Source organism: Plutella xylostella, chromosome 18, assembly GCF_932276165.1.
Source record: "Plutella xylostella chromosome 18, ilPluXylo3.1, whole genome shotgun sequence".
NCBI classification, from domain to species: Eukaryota; Metazoa; Arthropoda; class Insecta; order Lepidoptera; family Plutellidae; genus Plutella; species Plutella xylostella.
Genome location: NC_063998.1, coordinates 5284104 through 5309208, shown reverse-complemented (window position 1 = coordinate 5309208; position 25105 = coordinate 5284104). Strand labels below are relative to the sequence as shown.

Here is a 25105-nt window from a genome sequence, read left to right as displayed (position 1 = left end):
ACCGGATGAGGTTCGCTGCTGTAATTGCAGCGGGCCTCATTTGGCTATTTCAAAGTCATGCCCAATTAAATTAAAAAAGATAATGGAAAAAAAGAGCAAAATCACATATGCTAGCGCTGCTGCCAGCAAACAACTAGAACTTGAAGTAAACTTCCCACCTCTACCAGCTGTAAATAAAACTCAAAATGTAAATAGTAATAAGTTTAATAATAAGAATGTAAACAAGTCTGTACAAAGTGTATCTAACAATGTAAATAAAAATAAACAAAAAGGTAACGAACCTGTCTCACAAGACTTTTCGCCTAAGACTGTTGACTTAAAGACGCAGCTAATCAACAATGATGACCTAGTTAACGTCATAGTGAGCACCCTAATACAACTGGGTAATAAGAGCGACGATAATCCTATAACTACGTCATTTATCAAAGAATTATTATTTAAAAACCTAACCTAATATGGATAATAACTTGAACATAACACAACTCAAAATAGCTCAATTTAATATTCAAAGTTTAAATAACAAAAACCGGCCAAGTGCGAGTCGGGCTCGCGCACAAAGGGTTCCGTAGCAGCAAATCAAAATTACAGTTAAATCAACCTATCTCAAAAACTATAAGAGATACTTTGATCAAACCAAAAATCGTTGAAAGAATTAATTAGCATGCATCACCTCTATTTTTTTTAGAATTTTATACCCCGTAGTTATAAAAATAGAGGGGGGGGGACATACTTTTTACGACTTTGAGAGCTGATATCTCAAAAACCGTTCACTTTAAGAAAAATGTTTTTTAGAAAACTTTATATCATTTTAAAAGACCTTTCCATTGATACCCCACACGGGTATGTACATCGAAAAAAAAAATTTCATCCCTCAGTTACATGTATGGGGGGCCCCACCCCCAATTCTTTTTTTTACTATTTAGTGTCATATTTTTGTAGCGGTTCATACAACACATATTTCCATCAAATTTCATCACTGTAGTACTTATAGTTTCCGAGTAAATCGGCTGTGACAGACGGACAGACGGACAGACGGACATGACGAAACTATAAGGGTTCCGTTTTTGCCATTTTGGCTACGGAACCCTAAAAAGCCGTTACTTATCAAATTTCTACAGGAAAAAAATCTTGATATTTGTCTTTTAAATGAAACATGGTTTAAGGAGAACAAACATATTTCAATACCCGGTTACAATCTTCATTTTAAAAATGCAAAAAATGAGCATGGTGGTGTTGCCATCTTAATTCGTCCTTATATCAAATACAAATTAATTAATACTGTCTTTTACGAAGATATTCAAACAATAGCTATATCAATTTCTACAGGATGTGGAGAACTAACTCTATTATGTGTATATTGTCCACCTACAAGTAGTCATATTAGAATTAATAAATTACGTAATTTAATTAGATATCTGCCTAAACCTATTTTAGTATCAGGTGATTTTAATGCTCACCATATTGCTTTTGGGTGCTTATCCACTAAAGGACGAGGACAACAATTATACAATGTTATAGATGAATTGGATTTATGTATCCTTAACGATGGTAATTTTACTACTATTAATTATCCTAATCGAAACCCATCGGCTATAGATGTCGCTTTTACCAGCTCAGCCATTGCACCCTTGTGTGATTGGACTGTTCACGATGACAATATGGGTAGCTACCACTTTCCTGTGATCATTACTATTGCACTTTCAATTGATAGATATCAAATAAATCCTCCAATAGATAAATTTATGTACAGTAAAGCAAACTGGCAAAAATACCACGAACTTTCTAAGTCCTTTTTTACAAATTTTACCATTAATAGTGATAATCCTTTAGAAACTTATGAATATTTTTGTAACAAGTTAAACTCTCTTAAAGAAGAATGCGTTAGGAAATTTACAAAACATAGCTCATACAAAAGTAAACTACCAGCTCCTTGGTGGAACGATAGATGTGAAAAAAGTGTTACAGACTCTTATGAAGCTTTAAAGTATTATAGAAGTAATCCTACAATAGAAAATTTTGTAAAATATCAAAGATTAAATGCTATTAAAAAAAGAACAATATCAGAAGAAAAGAAAAATGGATGGAGTAGACTATGTAACAGTTTTAATAGAACTACACCGATAAGTAAAATATGGAATTACATTAAAATGTTTAAACATAGAAAAGCTTCCAATAAATCTTATTCAGACGAATTCATTGATGGATTTTTTGATAAATTAACAGAAACCGGCTTACACATTCATGAATTAAATACCTATTTTGATCTTCATAATTCAGACATTAAATCAAGTTTTCTTATACAAAAATTTACTTTCCACGAATTTGAAAATAGTTTGAACTCGCGAAAGAATACATCACCTGGATTAGATGATTTTCCTTATATTCTTATAAAAAAGTTAGATACTTCAGTGCAGAAATTATTTTTAAATATACTTAATAGTCTTTGGGTGAATCAAATAATCCCACAATCTTGGAAGACTCAATGTGTTATTCCTGTTTTAAAACAAGATAAGCCTCCAGAAGATCCAAATTCATATAGACCCATTTCTCTCTCTTCATGTTTAGGTAAAATATTTGAAAATATGATTAAAACTCGTCTTGATTGGTTTAGGTAAAATATTTGAAAATATGATTAAAACTCGTCTTGATTGGTTTGTTGAGTCAAATGGCTTGATTCCCAATGTTCAATATGGCTTCAGAAAAGGCAGAAGTTGTGCTGATACCCCATTTACACTCTCGCCTCGGCCCTCGCCTCCTCGCTCGCCTCGTCACTCGTGCGGAGGCGCGAATGTAAACACCCACTCGCGTGTGACGCGAGTGGGTGTTTACACTCTCGTGCAGAGTTCAGTTGTCTTTGAGCTAGCAACGATGGAGGACGTCGAAGTTTTAGCCGCAACAATAAAGAATTTATGTATGATCACCGATTACTTCGCCGTTTATGGACCGATTTTGAAAATTCTTTTTTTTATGTATTGGGTTGAGATCCCATGTGGTCCCATTTTTTTCAAATTTTGATTCCACCTCCAAGGGTGGGTAGAGGGTTAAAAACAGGCTATGAATTTCCATTTTGGGTACCTATTAACCGATTGTAGTTAATGAAATTTAGAAAGTACATAGGTACTTACCTATATTTTTAACATTAAAAAAAATATGATGGTGACCTTGAGCTGATCTGATGATGGAAACGGAAGGTAGTCAAGGGAACTCCTCAACGGTAGGTATATATAGCAACTACTTCGTGTTTACTACTGACTAGTAGGACTTATAGGTATCATTTGCTTCTTAATTTTGATTGTCAATTATTGCAAATAAACTAAGTATAAATAAGTCATAAAATAAAATAATGATAAAAAAAAACGACTTCAAAAAACCACTAAAACGTAAGAAATAATTTAAGGTTTAGACATGGTTTAGACCTATTCTATGTGACAGTACTAATATATCTAAGTACTGCTTTTATTTCTTACGTTTTAGTGTTTTTTTATTTTTATTATTTTATTGAAATATTTACTTATATGAAATTAAATGTTTCGTCTTGCGACCAATCCATTATACAACTGAGGAAAAAACACTACGTTATAATTATACGACGACGAACACAACCTGCGCGGCACGATGTAGAAGCCAGAATGAAGCGGACGCGAGAGTGTAAACACCCGCTCGCGTGCGACGCGAGCTCCTTTGACTCGTGCCCCAAAAACCGCTCCGGACGCGAGCGCCGCGAGTGGCGAGGCGAGCGAGGAGGCGAGCCACGAGCGTCTGTTCACACTCGCGCCTCGCCCCTCGCCTTGTCGCTCGCCTCGCCACTCGTGCGAGAGTGTAAATGGGGTATGACAGTTTCGTCTCCCTTATCTCAGATCTGGAAAATGCAAAACATAATAAAGTTAGTGCTGTGTGTGCTTTCCTAGATGTACAAGGTGCATTTGACAATGTACAACCAAGTATACTTGTAAAAGTGTTATCAGGGCTGGGTATTCCCGGTATCCTATGTAAATGGATTTATAATTTTTTGATTGATAGAGTTTTATATGTAAAGCATAATAATAACTTATATGGACCAAAAACTGCCTCTAAAGGCACAATGCAAGGTGCAACTTTATCGCCATTGTTGTATAATTTATACACAAGTGAGATATGTAAATATGTAAATAATAAGTTTGTAAATATACTGCAATTTGCGGATGATCTAGTATTATACAGTATGAATGTTAATGTGGATGTAGCAATACATAATTTAAATAGTGGCTTAACACAATTACATCATTATTATAGCGGTAGATTGAAACTTAAAATAAATCCTAATAAAAGTAAAGTAGTAATATTTAGTAAGGACTCCAACAATGATGCAGTTATGTACAATGATGTAGAGATCTCAACAGCTAGCTGTCACAAGTTTTTAGGTGTTATCATAGATAATAAATTGACATTCAAACAACACATTATGTATATAATTCAAAATGCCCTTAAAGGCTTAAATATTCTTAGATGTTTAGCTGGTGTATCTTGGGGTGCAGACCCAAAGACACTGACCGTACTATATAAAGCTATAGTCAGAAGTCATTTTGATTACAGCTGCTTTGCTTATATAAATAGTACTCATGTAAATAAGTTAGATATTATTCAGAACAGAGCTTTGAGAATTATTTTAGGTGCTATGTGCTCAACTCCTATTCATGCAATGGAAATTGAAGCCATGGTAATGCCTCTTAATATACGAAGGCTTTTATTAGCTGAAAGATTTTCATTAAAACTTGTATCATCCAATAATCAACAGATAATTAAAAAAATCTTACCTAATTCAACTGTCCATCAAACACCTATGACCTCAGGTGATGATTTGTTACACAACAGAAGTCCCAATTTGTCTCAGATTCTCCTGGAAATTAAAAGTAAATACTCAAATATATGTATTAGGCCTTTATGGCCAATGTATTTAAATAACTATAGCAATCTTCTATTCAAAATTAAAATAATAGATGTCACTGTGAATAATAATACAGAACTTTTACAATTTCTAGATCTTAATAGAGAATATTATAAATTTTATACTGATGGAAGTAAAACAAGCTCTCATGTGCATAGTGCTGTATATGATCCACAATTGAACTTTTCTCAGAGCTTTGTTCTCAATAATTACTGTAGCATTTTCACGGCAGAGGCTTTTGCAGTGTTAGAAGCCCTGAAGCGTATAAATTCTGTACATAATTACAAGTGTTTCATAATATTAACAGACTCATTAAGTTTGGTGGAAAGTTTGAGGAACCCAAAATGTCATTTTAAAACTAATTATATTTTATTTTTAATTATAAATAATGTACAAAAATATGAATTGATGGGTATAAACATATTATTTATGTGGATTCCTTCTCATAGAGGGATCACAGGTAATGAAATAGCAGATAGAATAGCCTATGAAGGTATAAACTCTTTAGATGTAAGTACAGTTGTAAATATACCATTTACTGATTGTTATAATAGCATTAGTAATGACATGTACAGTTTATGGAAAGATTTTTGGAAAAAAGACCAAGAAATTAATGGGAAAGGAAAATGGTATGGAAGTATACAAGAAGACTTACCTTCGAAGCCCTGGTATAATGATTTGAAAATAGCCAGTCGAGATTTTATCACAACAATGAATAGACTAAGATTTGGTCACACAAAAGCACCATCGCATTTAAAAAGATTTAATATTATAGAAGATAGCACATGTTTATCATGTCAAAATGCTGTTGGAACGCTAGAACATATGTTTTTTGAATGCCCTACCCACAACATGGAACGTTTAGTTTTTGCAAGTGAAGTGAGTGAATTTATAACAAATGAAGATAAGGGTGCTTTTCCACCAGAGATGTGCTATGCAGCTATGCTGCGAAGATGTGATATCTACGCTACGAAAATATGTGACCGTTTCCACCAATACTACGCTAGGTAGCTGTGCGAGGAAGATGCGCTACGAAGATGCGCCGCCGCAAAGTAGCTGTGCGAGAAAGATGCGCATCTCGAGCTATGCTATGTATCGATAGTAGGGAAACGACGGGGGCGGCGGCGCCATAGCTACACCACTCGCGATGGTCCATAGCACATATCAATAGCACGCATCCATAGCACACATCCATAGCACGCATCATTCCATACAAAAAACATATCTTAGTTGAATCCGTTTCCACCAGTGCTAAGCTATGTGCACCAATAATATGATTGGTGGATATCAAACGCATCCATAGCATCGTAGCATAGCACATCTCTGGTGGAAAAGCACCCTAATCCCTCCCGCCGCCTCATTATGCTACTAAAATTAAAAGTGTGCTTTAATGCTATATACTATTATATTAAAAATACCTTCAATAAAATATAGTGAAGAATTTAAAGTGCAACTGTGCTGTGAAATGTGAAAATAAAGACATGGCTTAAAGGCCCAGTGGCCAAGCCAAAACCCTTTAAAAAAAAAAAAAATTGTTTGACAGCTGAAGTACCTTGTGTTTGGATGTCAATCTTGGTCAATCAACATGGCGACCGATCGCAATGTTGTAATTTTAGGCAAAGACAAAACTACTGTTGTCCTTTTTTACGTACGATAACACCAATAAGTTAAAAAGAGACGACGATATATTTTTAAGAACCGATTTTTATGCCAAGTCCTCTTTATTCTTTTGTCAATGATTTTCTATGATTTAGATTTGACACCAGCTGTCATCCCATACATTTTCGAGCTGTTCAAACGGGCCTATTATATTTCGACGAAGTAATGAAACACATGAGGTTGTTTTGTTTGATTGTGGCATAGTGGTGAGTGCCTATTAATTTGATATTAGCTACTTGTTTCAATACTTTGAATAGCTAAGGTGGAGTAACTAGTAACAAATATTCTGTCTTGTGTGGTGTGGTGTGTGTGTATGGATATAACGTATGGATATATTATGTATATGTGGTATGGGTACAACGTATAGGTGCTGCAGTCCAGTGCTGTACAGGTACCTAAATAGTGACTAATGACTAGGTAAATTCAGGATAAATTTAATTAAATAATATTAATCAGCATAACTCAGTCCCATTTTCCATTGGACGTAGAAGGCGGACACAGTTTGAAGTTAAAATAATTTCTGTCCCATGTCCCATCATAAAGCAATGACAATGCTTCAGCTTTACTGTAGGTGATAGGTTTCTAACCTCGAGGTAGATTTGATAAGCAGGTTGTCGACCTGCCCCCCTATCGGTCATGTTGCGTTGCCTGCGGGCCCTTATGTACGCATGTGGAGGGAAATATCCGTAATAACTTTCTTTAGCTGCGTTAGTGTAAAATTCATATTTTAGGAGAAATATATATACAAACACAGTACATTACCTAGCTGATCATACCAATATAATACGGACTTGAAGTAAGTATTACCTACCTAACTACCTATTATCCTTTGTATTGTGTATGAATTCGTAAGTGAAAAGCAAAATGTAGATTATATTAAGTACTAGCTGTTCCCGGTTCCCGCGAGCTTCGCTTCGCCTTAAAAAGTTTTCCCGTGGGAATTCCGGGATAAAAAGTAGCCTATGTTCTTTCTCAGGGTCTAGACCATATGTATACCAAATTTCATTCAAATCCGTTCAGTAGTTTTGGCGTGAAAGAGTAACAGACAGACACAGTTACTTTCGCATTTATAATATTAATAATATAGTTAGGATTAGGATTTATTGTTATATTTAAGTACCTAAGTATATTGTTCACATTTACAACTAAGCAGTCCAGATCTTATAATATGGTAAGTAAAACAGTTGATACACAATCATACCGCACGATCATACCCAGCTGTGAGATAATGATAAACATTCCATTTTCTAGAATAATAGTTTTATTACGACGTACAATTACAAGCACAGATAGTAAACACTTTCGTTTGGACGTCAATGAGCTAGGCACTCGAGATAATACTTATAATATGATAGTTTACTAATGTCTCTCTATTTTAAGAACAGCTGATAGCAGTCCTTCAATTAACGCCTTAGTCTTAACCTCCCTATTACAACTGTATGATTCTGCCTATATGCATCCGTGTTGTTCAGTGTGTTTACAGGCAGTAGATAGATGCGGTTTACGCCTATAAAACACATTTTTTGAAATGTATCGAGGAATTTGTGGATGATGCAAACAGATATCAAAATATAGGAATAGGGATGGGTTCACCAAGAAAACTAAACTATGTAGAATACTCAACTAAAACGACACAGGCTGTGTAGTTGTGTACAAATAACTACGTCTCGGGAATAAGACCGATAGGTACAGGTTTCAGAACTTTATAGACTGACTTTGACTGTAAGCCCTATTTAAGGAGTTGGTATGAGTGGTACTTACTACTATATTACGAGTAGACAAGTAAACCACAGCGGTTGACATATCTCTTGTATAGTAGGTGGTTATACTAGTAATAATCGACATTAGCAAAAAACTAGCAAATCTGGCCACAGTCACAGGATCCTCTCAAAAGTGTTTTGAAGATCATCGCCAGCGGCAGCGTGCGATATAAGTACTAAGTACATCTAAAAAGGATGGTGTGTAAGTATATCAAGGAAGTACCTATTGCACAAAATATACCTATTGCAATCACCATCAGCACAGCGGTGGAGCATATTATGTGGATAATGTGGAGGATACCTATTTATATTTTTGTAGATAGGTAAGTATTTATGTAAAATTTATGTCCGCAAAAAATTTAAGTACTTAAGATTTTTAATTTCAAACGGTGTCAACGACCGCCATATCGCCTATAGGTAATGCTGTAAACAAAGTTTATCGAACGCACGCATGCGCCCCAGCACTCCAACACAATAGAGCTAAACACTATAAAACGTTTTAATAATAGTAAACTGTAGAGGGTTTCAGCTCAGGTTAAATAGGTGACTAATAATATCGTCAAAGAAAACGGAAACGGCGATAGGAGGACTGTAGGTTTTCTTTTTCCTTAACCTCTAGTTTCCCACTGCTGGGCAAAGGTCTCTCCTTGAACATTCCACTTATCCCTTTCTTGGGCCTGCTCACACCATTCCGTGTTAAAATTGTCCAGGTCGTCCCGCCATCTCCTTCTTGGTCTGCCTCTGCGCCGGCGGCCGTTGTTGGGTATCCATTTGGTGGACTGTAGGATATAAGAGTTAAAATTTAATCATCACGATACAGACCATAATGATGAGGACGGACCTCAAAATATTACGAATGTTACCTACGACCGCTACGACCACATAGGCAGAGTTTTATAGTTTTTCATTTTAGATGAAATTCGGTTGCCAGACAACACCAGACCTCACCAACTGCTGAAATACGTTCAAGGAAAAGAATTTTTTAAATGAATCAGCCCGACAGAGACCCGAAAATAAATAGTCTACATCTACAGCTTCACTTGAATAAATATCAATAAATTCTTTAAACAAATAACGGATAAGTATGTTAATGTTAGTTAAACTAGGATTGAATAGGTGTCTTATGCACACTCCCCTCAATTCCGTGTTTGCTCTCCGTCCTAGAATTTCCATAAAATTAATGAAGTCTTTGTAAATATCGCTACAAAGCCACGCATCTGGCGCGGCCTTATGTGGTATGCATGTCGCAGGCAACTGGTTTAATCTCCTGTTTGATTGAACCACTAGCCCGTTCATTGGATGGCGCTGTTCAGTTGTATGACTAGGCCGAACGTTGATTGTACAAGCGTCACAAAACGTCCAACTAGTTAGCTGACTTAAAATCAGTCAGGTGGTGAATAAAACAAATATGGCGTCTAACAGCTAACAGCTGACACAAAAAGCACCTATATTGTTAGTTTTTTGCAAATAAATTAGCTTTAAAGTGCGTTATTTGTGATAAAATAGTGTGACAACATGGATTTACCTATTATTACGCTGCGGGCGGATAGTTTCAAAGAAAAAAAGTGGCGAAACTGGATAATTATGAACAACAATATGAAGGTACGTTTATTGTTATTGTTTAGTTAATTTGTGAGATAAGAGCTTTGTAACATAGTCTTTTTGTTGACTCTTGTCTGGTGATGTTCACCCTATAACCAGACATTACAAAGTTGCTATACTATATCCCATTCAACGACTTCGCTGAATGACGTTCAGTCAAGACGTCGAACGTTACAATCAACGACTTGACGAGTTGTCCTTTAGTCATACAACTGAATAGCGCCATCCAATGAACCGGCTAGTGGTTCAATCAAACAGGAGATTAAACCAGTTGCCTGCGACATGCATAACACTGTGGTTGGTAGCAGTAGGTATGCTCAATTTATTTGTGAAAGAAGACAATGCATGTATGTGGAACTATTGAGAATAATTATGAGCATCTTATGCAGACCGTGTTATACCTGCTTTTGGTTTGCTTACCCATAGCCTAGTTTTCGGTAGGTAAATCTACCCCCAATAAAATGGTTGAATCTTCGTGCAGAATGACTCCATTTGGATTAATCTGTTTGCAGCGGCTGGCTTTATGAGCTAGGTAGATTGACGAAAGTTTAATGGAAAACATTGTCAATGTTGGCGTCCGTATCTATACTCCTAAATCGATGGTCTGACGCCCACGTTACAGCACCATTATTTAATCTTCACGGACATGCCCTGCAATGGCCGACAACGACAATGGCCGTGATGTGACAAAGCTTCCTGAAGCCCATCCGAGTTGGATGCTATTTGAAGTTTTCTTATCGAATAAGTATTGGCAACTTATTCTTATATAATTTTTGACTATGGTAATGCTTCAGTATACATAGATTTCATTGCAAAGCACCAGGGTAAATCCATGGAATGTACTTTGGTTCCATAATATTATAGAACTAGAACCTACCTAGGTATATGATACTAATGACTTCCATCATAGTGTTATTTGATGCAACTATGTAGGTATCTACGTACCTAAACTGTTGCATGAATGCAATCTAGCAGTTTCGTGATGTATTGTAGTCAACACATTGAATATTGCGTGTCTGCTATTATTACAAACCGTGATATGATAACAGAACTAGGTACCTGCCCACTTAACTGCATTGTATAATGATTAATGGCATAATAAAATTACGACTGATGCATTAATTGCGTCTAGACACAGAAATGAACACAATCAGACCAGACTGTGTAAATTGCAATATAAGTAGTTGTAGGTAAGTATTGAATTCGGCATAATTAATAATTATTCAGATACTCAGGGTTATTTTGTAACATTACTTCGTGAATTTTCAATCCCTCGGCCGGCGTGGTAGTCAAATTTTAAACTGCACATTTTAATACTTACCTAAGTATACTTACACTTTTTTAATCAGACAAAACATAAATATTATAGTTAGGTCCCTACTAAAGTTAAACTGCATCCTGTATAAAATATCTGAAGGATAAATCAGAAAAGGCAATTTTATAATAATGTTAACTATGTAGGTACTTATATAAAATTTTGTAATATCTGAAGCTCTTACAGGTTAGAAACTACATGGAAAGAATTAGAACTTACAGTAGATAATATATGTATTTAAGTATGTAAGTTATTTAGTTAATTAATAATTAAATACGTAGCTACGGTGCTACTATGACCCCACAGCCAGCCCTCTCCGGATAATCGCACACCTGAAACGGGATTTACATGTTAATTTCTATCTAAAAAAATATAAAGAAGAATGCAAAACAATTACGTAGTGTTCATAAATCTGAAGGTGCCTAATTGTACCTTTAAACAGGTATTATAGGCTACTTCAGGATAAAACCATAAAATGAATAGCACCTGTAGGAAACGGTTGAAGTGCAACCCTCGCGGACAGAGCATGGGGATTTTGTTCCCGTGACTGCAGGCCCAATACTGGTGGCAGAACCAGCCGGGCAGCAGCCAGGGCACGTCGCCGCGCGCCGGGCAGCCGTTGGGCAGCCAGTCCAGCGCCTCCACTGGAGCAGAGGGCCAGAGCGCACCCGGCAGCAAGAGCTGCTCCGAGGGACTATCCGGCTCTGCCGGTTGCTCCCAGGGACTATCCGGCACCGCGGCTTGCTCCCAGGGACTATCCGGCTCTGCGGCTTGTTCAGACGGACTATGTGCCACTGCAGCATGCTCTCCGGGGCTGCGGCCCAGCGCGCTCGCAACGCACACTGCGACCAAGACTGCTGACACCCATGCTGCAATCAAATACCACCGTTGGGCTTGTGTTAAACTCACAGCTCTGTAAATTTGATGGCTTCAATGAGTGATGATCAGCAATAATAAAAATCTCACTACCTACCGCGTTAAGTGTGTGTGTGCTACTAAGCTATGATAAATTTGTTATGTAGTGGGACTCCTTACCCACAGTCAAACCATATTAACATTTGTTTTGTGGGATGTATGTAATAACATAAGTTGTTTTCTTTGAATAAAGAATTATTCTATTCTAAACAAAAAAGTAGGTATAGAGTTATGCTAACAATTTCATTTAAATATAAGTACATTTATGTAGGTACATGTTTCCAGTTATTCTTACCGTTCATGTTGGTTTGTTTGTTTTTCGAGATTGACTATATTAATTAATTTAATAAATCTCCTTTTATACTCAAATTATCTACTTAGGTTAGGTGTAGGTTTTTATCTGCCCAATCAGTAGATAAATAAAATGCATTCAAATACAAATAATGCATTCACCAGTTTAAACAAAAGAAAATTCTTGTCTAAACATTCTCAATTATTGAACTTTAATTAATCGGCCTAGATTAGATATCTGCCAGATATCAAACATCGCTTGGTCAATGCTCTAACCCTTAAAACGATCATAATCAGTCGTCTCATCGTCTGTAATTTTATATTAGGTTTTAACCAATCCTTTGTATTTTTAATAACTCATTAAGGCTAATCCTTTTTAGATAAAGTTTTTGAGGACATGCTTTGTGTTTTTGTTTATGTTTTATCATTATTGATAGCAATCAAAAAAAGTTCAGTGATGCTTAATTCTGATAAAATCTATGCTACTTAATTTTTGTATAAAAACTGTTTCATTTTAAATATTTTCATAGTCAGTCTCAGTAATCCAAACGCATCAACATGAACGGTAAGATACTAAGAATAACGGAAAATATAAGTACTTAGGTATTTACGAATATCACATAACGACACAAAATAAGAATCCGACTTTTGGTTTCATCTCAAATCTAATTCGACGACCGAATGGCGTAGTGGTTAGTGACCTGACTACTGAGCCGATGGTCCCGGGTTCGATTCCCGGCTGGGGCAGATATTTGTTTAAAGACAGATATTTGTACTCGGGTCTTGGGTGTTGATATTTATATTTAGTATCTATCTATCTATGTATTTGTGTAGATATATCAGCTGTCCGACACCCATAACACAGGTTCTGACTAGCTTGGGGTCGGATGGCCGTGTGTGAGATGTCCCCACATATTTATTTATTATATTTATTTATTTATTTATTAATTCCTCATCAATTTCTCATTCCTGCTATAAAATTCTTGATCAGCATGAGCATGACGGAATATTATGATTGCAGCATGGGTGTCAGCATTGTTAGTGGCAGTGTGCGTGGCTGGCGCGCTGGCCCGCAGTCCCCTGGAGCAACCTGCGGAACCACCTAGTCTCTCTGAACAAGTCGCACAGCCACTTAGTCCCTCTGAACAAGCTGCAGAGCCACTTAGTCCCTGGGAGCAACCCGCCGAGCCACTTAGTTCCTCGGAGCAGCTCTTGCAACCGGGCGCGCTCTGGCCCCCGGTTCCAGTGGAGGGCTGGCTGCCCAACGGCTGCCCGGCGCGTGGCGACGTGCCCTGGCTGCTGCCCGGCTGGTTCTGCCACCACTACTGGGCTTGCAGTAACGGGAAGAAAATCCCTATGCGTTGTCCGCGAGGGTTGCACTTCAACCGGTTCCTACAGGTAACTTTTTAAATTTGGTTCTCATAATAAGTATAGCTTTTTGCTGAACGAGAGAGGCCCTTTATCAACAGTAGATACCTAAATGGTTTAGGTAATATCTTTGGTTACCTACTCAGAAATTCACGTGTCTAAATTCCTTCCAGGTTTGTGACTACCCTGAGAGCGCTGGCTGTCGGTTCATCGTATGGCCGTGGAACAAAGTTTAAGTTATTTAGTCATTAGTTTCTAAATTATGAAAATAATTGTAAATAAAGAATTAAGTATATTTTAACTACGATTTTATATTTTGAAATATATACCTACTTACCTCTTAGTGCCTACTAAATGGAAATCTTCAAGTTGATATTTATCGTGTCGGGTAGGTAGAACATTGAGCTGCAGAGGCGAAAATTTCACCCTGTATTTATCATTTAACTTTTGGTGATTAAGTTGCTTACTAGTTAAGCTTTTTTAAAAGTAGGCAGGTAAGTGTAAAGTATTCCAATCAACTAAGGTACCAACCTACAAATATCCGTAAAGCAGGGCAGCGATATGGCATATCTTTATGTTCCTTTGTGTTCGACTTGACTACTTTTACTTACTTATGGCTGACGATGCCACGAATTACCTAAGATAGCCGACTACAATTTTAAACACTTATTTAAATAAACCCAACCAGTTAACTAGTAAGTATAGGAACCTATAACAAGTACTACGAATACTATATATGAATTAATAAATACTAAACTGATACACAAATACTCAGATTTAGAGCTACGATGCATACATTATAGGATCTTAAATACTGTTGAAAATTTTACCATTTCTTTCTACTACCTACCTAGTTAATAACTTTTCCCTTTTCGGGGGGAGGCGGATATAAATAACAATCATCATCATCATCAATATCCCTAAGTCACTGCAGTATAGTAGTAAGTAGGTACTACCTCCTCCTTCCAGAATATAATGTTAATCTAATCAACACCTAATTTAACGGTCAAACGCCCGGTATAAAGATATCGATTAAATAAATGTACTTATTACTAGATACTAATGTTATCTATGACTGCAAAGCATCAATTTAAAACAAAGACTGTTAATCAGAGTTAATGCAGTTCAATAACATAAAATAAGGTTTACTCGGATCTCGTATTTAAGTACAGTGCTCCAAAATTGATAATGCGTATAGAAATCTTTGACAGATCGGTTGTTTTCGATTATGTGACACATGATATTGACTCCTTTTTCTTTCGAACAAGGTGCAAAATGCAAGTGTTTTTTAAGGGTCTTACGATTTAATGATTCGGGTGTGAAGATCTGCATGTGCATTATTAATTTTGGACAAGTGTACTAGTGTCTAGTGTCAGAATGTGAAGTTGAATAATAACTGAAATCCTACCTATACTATACTATAGGACCAAACTGGCAAGAGATGGAACATCTAGCGACAAACCGATCCGAAGGAATAGGTACTGCGAGGATTGGTGAAGAAATATAATAGTTAATACAGGGACCCCACTAAGGAAACTCCCGTAGAACCGTATATAACTTATATAAGTAGGTACATTTCAAGAATCTGAGAACCATTTCTGTGTAAAATCCTCTTTAAAGCTAATTTAAACATTACAAAACAACTTTTCGACTGAGCTTTTGGTCGGGTTGTATCGTAATTATCTAATCACTTGGTTCGGTGTTCAAATATGAGATAACCCTTCTTATCACCTCCATCCAGCAGCAATTATTGTTATCTGTTGTAGTATTTATTTTGTGTTTGATAGCTATGTGTGTCGAGTGATATGTCTTGTAGGATTTACTTTGGGTTCGAGCGTCTTATCTAGTGACATATCACCACTTTTTTGGGCTAGCTTCAAAGGATAACCATTTCTTAGGGATCGGAGAATTCATTTAATTTTTATCTTTATCTGGCTGTTTTATATTTTTGTAGGTTCTAACAGTATTTCTATTATGGAGGTAGGAAGCCGAAAATATTGTTGGTATTTTTATTAGATAGGTAGTTACCTGCGTTTAAGTTTACCTCTTTTCTAGTCTTATCATATTAATAAAGGCTAACGTAGCATAGGATGGCCACTAGCCCGTTGGACCCACGGCCTTCGCCTTAGTGTAGCCGGTATGCGGTAGTGGTTGAATGAGGAACCCAGTGTGTTAATTTTAAACTCGTATTTTAGAGGTATTAGTAACATGCTGAAAGATCTCCGTTTATCTGCAGCCTATCTAACACTGTTGGACAGATGAAGTAGCTCTCAGATTGTGTACTTTCTGCATCTAATAAGCCTTTACGTTGTACTTATAAAAATCCCCAACAGTTATACAGCGAAGTGCGCTCTCTCATAGAAAAAAATTGTACTTACCGAATCTGAAGTTATGGATCCCCAATCTTCATCTTCAGTAGACACAGTAGTAAACACCGGTACATATGCGTAGTAGATGATCCTTTCGATTTTTTTTTTATCTAAACTAATAATTTTATTTATCTACCTACTTCAGCTGATAGAAACAGGTCATATATCCCATAGTACCCTCGAACTGGCAGTAGATGGCACAAGTAGTCTGATTCCCCAAATATATACATATTTTTGGATATTTTCCAGTTAAATACCTCACATTTAAATATATGAAGTAAATAATCTTATTCAATCTATCAATCTGTGGAACTCACCTATAAGGAAATGTTTAGACTTTTTTAGAACAATTTGTCTAGGCTACGTCCTACGTCCTACGCCCAGCAGTGGACTGCTATAGGCTGATGATGATTCATATGGTACTAATTTAAGTATTTTTAGTATTTTAGTGCTTATCTTGCTTATAGGGATAAGAAAAAAAACAATAGAAATAAACATATTTTGACTATAATTCAATAAAAATGCAGATGGAAATAAGGAAAACTTATAAGAAAATGTCATAAACAAGCTTTAGGCTTTAATTTGTCTTGGCCGTAATAAAGAATATACGTAGTCAATGTTTTTGGAAGTTTACGATTAAGTTATAATTGAAATTAAATTAAAAAAATTAAATACTTAATTACAACTGATAATAGGTACTAGACTTTAACCTAATGTCTATTATATTAAATGACTCATGATATATTACTAGCTTAAGGTTTACACAATGTAGGTATGTAATCTTTAGTACTCAAATGTTGTTTAAATACAAAAGAAATTAAATAAATCAGCTTAAATGGTTTATACTTCGTAATGAACTGATAATAAATAATATTCGCGAACACTGAATGCTTACAAACTAGTTACTTAATATTAAGGTACAAAATTATTATCATCTTTCAGTGTCACCATGCAACGACTTACTATGAAATGGAGAAAAACTGAAATTATACAAATAAAATAAAAAACAAAAACAAACCATTTAGGTTCTAGCTAGCTGCTACAATCAAACAAAATACCAAGAATGGCTGAATATAACTTTAATGGATACAAAAGATCTTTCTTATTGAACATATCGATGTCTTGGCGCGAGGAAACAGTCTCTTTGTTATAAGATTCGAAAGCGTATCTGGATCTATCAGAATTTCTCCTAATCACTTATATTGGTCCCTTAATTAAAATTGAAACTTTGTTATAAATATAAAAATATCACACTTTAAATTCAAAGAAAAAAAAAACTAGTCTAAATCGAAACTAATCACTTAGCTCTGTCAAAGTACAAAAGTAATAACTGTGCCAATTTGAATATTTAATTCAAAAAGTGATAATAAATAAACATTCAATCTATCTCGATCAACTAAAATTAAATATGTTTTTTTTTATAGATTTTTGTCCATAAAGTAGAAGGCACTCAGTGGTTGCACGCGGGGCGATGGAAGCGGGGCCCCGCGCGCGTCAACAATCATATAAACATGCTTCATATATTATATCGTTATAAACTTTGCTTTATTACAGGTTGGTTGAGGAGGCCGCGGGAGCTGGGTGCTGCGCTGGTGTGTCAGCGGTGGGGCGTCGCGGCGCGGGCCGTGGCTCCCGGTGCGGCCGGCGGGGAAGTGTGACCAGACCGGACACCGGCTGTGGGCGCCGCCGACACTGACGCAAGTAGGAGCCACGACACGACGCCGCGAGCTGACGATGACGGACAGGTGTCGGACAGAGAGGACAGCGAGCCCCGAGCCCCCGAGGCGCCCCCAGCGAGGCCGCGCGTCCCGTCGACGCCGCCTCGACCGAATGCGGTGCGGCATCGCCACTAGCTACAACATTCATAAAAAAGAGACTCGAAATAAATAATAAATTATTATCTTAAATCCTTAAAAATAGATCACGAGCGCCTCCCCGCGGTACGGGGCGAGGACGGCGGGACTAAATAAATAAAATGTTTTACAATCTAACTTTACAGAGACCGCCGCTCGGCGGCGGATCGCGTCGGGAAGACTTCCGCGACCTACCATAATAAATATCTAATTAATGTGAGTGCAATTTACAAGTGCGTGCTGACAACTAAATATAGAGCGTTCATAACCACTATATATTCACACCGCAAACTTTCGAGACGCCAGTTACCACTTCGTTTTTAAGTTATATATTACAGGGTGAAGTTATAAAAGAGCATCGACAAACTGGAGATCATTCGTTGAGCGGGTGTGTAGACGGCGCGCCGACGGGACGGGCGCGGCTGGAAGACGGGCGGCGGGGGCCTCTAGGCGATGACGAGGTCCCCGAAGGCGGACGCGAGCCGGTTGAACACGGGCAGGCGCTCCTCCTCGGAGTCGGGCGTGGGCGGGCGGCGGAAGGCGAAGGCGGGCGGCGACATGGCGGGCGGCGAGCGCGGCGAGCGCGACCCGTCGCTGTACGAGCCGGAGCCCGAGGCCGAGCCGGAGCCCGAGGCCGAGCCGGAGCCCGAGCCCGAGCCCGAGGACAGCGAGGCCAGCGAGCCGCCCGGGGACGCGGGCTCGCGCCGCCGCGCCTCCTCCGCGTTGTGCACGAAGTGGCAGCGCGGCCCGTACGGACAGAAGCCCACGGAGTGGAAGGTGCGGCACAGCTCCGTCTTGTACTTGGGGTGCCGCTGCAGGTTTCGCAGCTCGCGCATGCCGTGCGCGAACTGGCACTTGTCGCCGTACTTGCACACGCCGGCCTCCTCGAAGGGGCGGCACAGCTCGGTCTTGTAGCGCGAGGCGGCGGGCGGCGCGGGCTCGCTGGCCGTGCGCTCCAGGCGGCGGTGGCCCAGGCGGTCCAGCAGCCCGGCCACCAGCGCGCGCTGCTGCGCCGGCACGGACGCCGCCCGCGCCAGCGCGCCGTGCTCCCACCCCGCGCCCCCCGCCCCCGCGCCCGTCGGCGACGCAGACCCGCCCATCGTCTGCACTGGACGAGACTGGTTCTGAAATTGAAAGAAATTACGAATTAGTTACGATGTTTATTTTCATTTTCTATCTTAAAGTACAGGGAAATATGCAATAAATTGTATTGTGGATTCTTCATACATCATCAATAGGTTTCTCAGACAAAGCTTCAACTAAACAATGTTGCCTAGATCTTACAACTCACTACCTACAACCTGACCTCGTATTGTTTCTTTGATAAATTTTAAAACTCAAGTAATATAATAAGACGAGACTTTATTGTGTTAAAAAGTAAACAAAGGTTAGGTCCGTTATCATGGGGGTTGTTGGGTCTCGTTTAGAAAGTTTTTACAAAGAGATTTCAAAATCTTCTAAAGTGGTGATTTTTTGTAAAATGCACGGGACGACAAATAAATTTAAGCCTTATTTCTAAAGGTTTACAACGCTGCACTTATCAGGGGTTCCGAGGTTGGTGTGTTTTTATGTTGTAAAAAAACGTCAACAATCTGAGCTCGGGCCGGCCGGGTAGGTACCTGCCGCGCGGACAAAAACTGCGCCCCGGGACTCGCTACCTGCGCCTCCACACACCATGTTTACTGCAGCCCATGGACCTTTTCGACATTTTCACTAATGGCCTGCCTTCCACATTAAAAATGGTTAATATTTCCAATTAACCGAGCTATTTTGTATTCCCTGGGGTGCGTCGAATTTTAATGGTTACCGTTTATTACAGCGCTGTCTGGTCTTCTACCATGAATTATTTACGTTTGTAAATGTCGGGTAAAGTATGTGATGCGTTATGCAAATGGGCGATGCGTTATTTGTTTTCACGGAGCGTCTAACTTGGCGATGCTAGGCATCACCATAACAATGGTGTCCTCACGCGAGAGGCGGTTGACACGCGGTGATTGTGCACTATTGTTGTCCGCCGCGCTGCCGGGGCGCGAGGCACAGGCGGCGGCGGCGCGCCCGCGCGCGGCTTCAGCGACCGCTTGTCACTTGCGCTGGCCTGAGTTATTGTCATCGTGCCATCGCGACACCTCTCGCCGGCGCGGGCCAACGGTCGCCGCGTGTCGTGTTAGCTAACAGTATTCCATTATGTGTACTGTACGAGCTCTGCGATCACGCGGCGACGTTCTGTTACGCTTATTAGGTGAAATTTACACACGGAGCCATTGTGCCGACCGTGGCTATTACCTCCTACGTGGTTGCGACTGGCGGTTGAGTAAAGGGTAGGCAGGAGGGTATAAGTCAGCTGAGACAATGTGGCCCACGCTGGTTTCGCAAGTCGCCCAGTGTGGCAGTCGCCCGCCGCCGCCGCCGGAGCCGTGAGTGAATTCGAAGGTCGGCCGAGTCGAAGAGACGCGGAACATAGCACTATACATTATGTATGACACACTCCATCTTGTATGCGGCCCCAATCGATGTGAATGACACATCATTGTATATTCTATTCGCCTCCGCCTCGTCCGGAGATCGTAAACACGCAAACACTAGTGTTTTAGAATACAACAGACAAATTATTATAAGCAGCCACCGAAGCCGTATAGAGAACTAGTATCTACGTTTACGCTTGTGTCGTATTTTTTACTAGAAGTGGTTGTACCAGGTACTATAGTGAACCTTGGTGTTCAACCTAAGTAACTACCTACCTGTAAGAAACAAAACAATAAGTACAAACCGATACACAGCACCATTTATTTAGACGGAGCATTTTTTGCCATGAAAACTAAACAATGGATTGGCTGGTGTGTGAATAGCCACAGTTAGCAACAAAATAATAAATAATTACATCGCTTCTAGTTATACGTATGGGCATGATATGGGTGTATTGTTCTGCAGGTAATGGCAGAACGATTGTGAGTAAAGGTCGCCCCGCTGTCCTTCGCTGGAGATTGTTCCTCTGCCGGCGCAAGACGCTAATAGCAAACATCGTTTACGTGACTGAGCGGAACCACTCGTGATTTGCTAAATCCGCAACAGTCCATGTCGCAAGGGATGCAAATGCAGTTATTAAATAGCAGCCGAGAAGCTTCAGCTATATTTAAACGCGAAGACAAATTCACAGGCAACATTGGAACCTATAACATAAACCAGGCGTTGGAAAACGGCTATTAATAAACGACTTGGGAAAGTTACCATTGTCCTACTCCAGAAACGTCGAGAAGCGAAACGTTGTAGGGAATTTATAGGGAACCATATATTTGTGTCCAGCGGAACAATATGGAACTCAAGCGTCAAAGGCGAAAGTGTAGCAAACAAATGAGCGGTGGACGAGCGGTGGCGGCGGCGGGCGGCGGTGGGTGAAATGTTGCAGGGAAAAGCGCAGAGGTTAACTCGGTGGTGGGCAAGTGTCGAATGAAAACGGCCGCCGCGTAATTAGAGAGTTATCAGAGCGGAACATTGGTTAAACGCTGCTTTCCATCGGACGTTGCGCCCGCGCAATCATGCCGCAGGGAAAATTGTAATCACTGTCGATTTCAAATGGCTGCGGCTGTTGCCTTCGAAACTGCAACGCGTACAGCGCACCGCCGCGATTGCAGTGTTTATTATAATACCATATGTTTAAGCGAGTCCACGTCAACAGTTTACGTTGTTCAGGGCAACAAACTGCTCCATCACTATTGTACGGCGTGCCTTGTGACCGTGTTTGTTGATAAATACGCTTATAATTTTAGGAGGTTTGAAAGCTTCTCTGAATATGACAAAGATGGTGGTGTAACTCGGGTCACGTGTTAGCACGCTCGGTCCAACGAGCAGGACACGATGGCTTGTTTGTTTGAATAGCTCATTAGCCCCACAGATCACATACGAGCCAGTCTAAAGCTGAACAAGTTTGCTGCAGCACAATGTGCGTCTACATACAACACAACAGTTGGCCGAGGCCGGCCGTGAACCCATACTCTGTTGATTGATGATCTTGCTGCTGCGCGCTATTTGTATATCTTAAAACGTACGGACGTTAATTAAGAAGACAAATTTAATGTCATAACAAGGGACTCGACAAACATGTATCTTGACGGGAACTTCCTAATTACGAGTCCAATAAAGAAATGGAAATACAATGGGTCAATAAATTGATTTTTAAATACTTCTCAGGGGCACGACATATAAGCAAACAATGCCTGTCGCAATTGATTCAATACATCAATGATAGTGGGGATTCTATTCTAACTCGACTCGACAGTTCTATTTTAAGCGAGAAGACATGATATATTTTGGAAACGCAAGATTGCATTAGGAATGAAAGCTTTTGTAAATAAAGTTCGCATGGGACGTAATTCGCATAAGCAGTGTCATACGGGCAAGATGTTATATACAAATACAGAATGTCTATGTATTCAATAAACTAAAAAAAAAACTGCATACTATATGATACCACATAGAAAGCCATGAAGTGCAAACACAGACGAAAGGCACCTATGATCTGAAATATCGTGTATTACCGTTCAGACTTTAACCTTTCCGAGTCCTACTTCCCAATAGATAGCAATCATTAAACATACAGTGATACAGAAATAACTGCGTTAACCCGAGGTGAACAAACTCCCATACCTAGCGAGCATCCTTCGTCAGCAATCTTTGTTTGCGTAAACAATAACACGTGAACTCACTCACGTTTCAGCCGCTTAGTTACTGTTTGGAAGTTCGCGTTCAACACTGCAAGACTGCATGAACATTGAACCCTCTAGTCTCATCTTTACACTTTTGAGGAAAACCTCAATAAACAACAATAGTTATAACTGCATGGTTGCACGCATTCCAACAAATCAACATAATTTCAGTTACCGTTTCCTCTTTGTGATACAAATACACGTCAATGATTTGACGAATAACCCCCAGTTCATGCGGTCGCGAGTACAATGCTACTGAATTTGGTTTACTATTTTTCATCGCATTCACACGTCAGAGGCTAACATTACAAAGTCATGGGAAATTGTACGGCACAAAGATGGCGGTCATCGTTGCCGTATGCCTGTTTGCGTTGCAGAATCAGAATATTTAATTAACGACTGGTCGCTGTAGAACTTGTCTGTAACGAGCCGACTCATTTTCCTCATGGCGGAATTATGTAATAGAGGGGTATTTTTATAACAATTTAACGTGTAGTCCTCTAGTACGAGTTATGTTATGTATCTTAAATTACACTTCATAAAGTGGCTCAACGAGACTAGGAAAATAAAATAGCAAGTAGGTAGTTGCCATCACGGCTGGTTACAATTAAAATACAATTGCTCTCCATCTCCATCGGTGCAGAGTCTGTCGTTTGATCTGACGAATGACGCCGGCGACCAGCCCGCTGCCACCACCGGGCCCCAACACTGACTCTCATTAGCCAGCCGCGCAATGCAAACAAGAGAACTGCTTTAATTAAACGTTAATTGCCTTTAATCGAATGCGTTCTATATTTAAATGAACTTATAACACGCCTGGTGTAGACAGCGGAAAGTTGCTGGCCGGCTCCCATAAACATACAATCTTTATTATTGTTTACGGTTTTACGCCAGTCATCAAATGCATTTTCGCAAATTCACAATTACGAGTGCAAAGACGCGATTCGCGAGTTCAGCAAAACAAACGAGCGAGCGGCACAAGTGAGTAATGGGTATAAGTGTCATCGAAATTGGTCCATTTCTCTCAGCGAAGAGTGGCCGAGGGTCTTGTCGATTGTGCCCATCACGTTTATTGAATGATTGCGCGAAAATTACAAGCTTGGAGACGTTGCGGCCCCTCAGCCGCCTAGTGGGTACGACTTGCAACCTTCCGCTAATGGCAACAACCTATACAATCGTTAACTGTTTATACTTGTTAAAGGTTATTCCTCAACCTTTCGTCTTTGTCTGAGAATCAACGTCATTTGCGTGTCGATATTTCACAGAAATGCAAAGTTTGATTTTCCACAATGCACCGTTGTTTTGGGAAGCGCGCGAGTGAGTCATGTGCTGTGCCCTGCTTGCTGGTCATGGCCCATGTTAACCGTAAACAATTAATATTAATTACGATTTATGACACATTAACAACAATTACATCGAGTTCAACAAAGAAACTGCTATTGCGTTTCGAACTTATATTATTTAGATGTAGTTTCCCCAGGTTACAGCCATGTTATCTATATAACAATCAGTTAGAGACAAACACGGATACAATTCTAATTAATTACTTTAGTACTAGCAGCCGCGGCTATGGACAGCCCGTCAGGCAGTGAGGTGAAGTAATCTACTTACAGTGAGTAACAAAACTAAGCCGTTGCCCAACTTTTAAATTAAACATTGTGCCTAGTTGCGATGAGGTGTACAACATTTCAACATGACGTATTTAAAATAGTTGGTAAAGTGTGAGACGGTGCAGTGACAATTAGAGCAGTGCATTGCTCTCCCGCAGCGGCGCTATCGCGGCGACACACACATACATACACACACACATGTTTTGAATGAACTACTTTATACTGTAGGAGGTAACTATGATTGGAACACATTAAAGCTAATATTAATCTAAGTCTAGCATTTACGACCACATGGTTTGTTCCAAAAGAAGTCATAACCGCGGAGAGCCATCCAATAAAGAACAGTGAACGACTCATTCGGTTAATTTAAGCTGAAGAAATTCAGCTTACAAACCAGAAGACAATTGCAGTCAGATTGCCGAAAACTGACGCAATTCATTTGAATATTAGACCGAATGTTGTAAGGATAACAAATTTGAATAGTTAGACGTTGAGAATATGTAATGTAAAGATGGCACGTAAGTCTAGTGATGGTATTTGTTTAGATGGCGAGCGTTAGATGAGTAAGCCCGGACGCCCTGCGCGCCGCCTGCATGCAGATGACACCACCGGCCGTCGCACCGTGCACCGCATCCACATAGCTTTATCACTGTATTGTAGGTATTGTACTATAGCAGAACCCAACATAACCAATAGCAGAGACAAAACAAGAAAATAATCTTTTCGACGGCAACTCGTG

General features: G+C 39.4%; 3 protein-coding genes across 5 annotated transcripts in view; 1 reads left to right on the top strand and 2 right to left on the bottom strand.

Moving 5' to 3' along the window:
• Positions 1-11346: 11346 nt before the first annotated feature.
• LOC105385250 lies at positions 11347-12620 on the bottom strand. The gene is made up of 3 exons (XM_048627134.1): positions 12471-12620; positions 11747-12129; positions 11347-11592 (listed from the first exon to the last, which is right to left on the bottom strand). Exons 1-3 carry the CDS (start codon positions 12475-12477, stop codon positions 11542-11544), a joined length of 441 nt encoding a protein of 146 aa, XP_048483091.1. The 5' UTR covers positions 12478-12620; the 3' UTR covers positions 11347-11541.
• A 289-nt stretch (positions 12621-12909) lies between these two features.
• On the top strand, positions 12910-14135 carry LOC105385249. The gene is made up of 3 exons (XM_011555598.3): positions 12910-13031; positions 13488-13864; positions 14008-14135. Exons 1-3 carry the CDS (start codon positions 13025-13027, stop codon positions 14068-14070), a joined length of 447 nt encoding a protein of 148 aa, XP_011553900.3. The 5' UTR covers positions 12910-13024; the 3' UTR covers positions 14071-14135.
• Positions 14136-16694: 2559 nt separating this feature from the next.
• LOC119692657 (protein TIS11) overlaps positions 16695-25105 on the bottom strand; it is a 32652-nt gene continuing 24241 nt past the window's right edge. For all 3 annotated transcript variants that reach the window (XM_038113838.2, XM_048627132.1, XM_038113839.2), the window contains one exon: positions 16695-19180. In XM_038113838.2, coding sequence (XP_037969766.2) covers positions 18503-19180 — 678 coding nt within the window. In that variant the 3' untranslated portion in view covers positions 16695-18502. The remainder of the gene's footprint in view (positions 19181-25105) is intronic.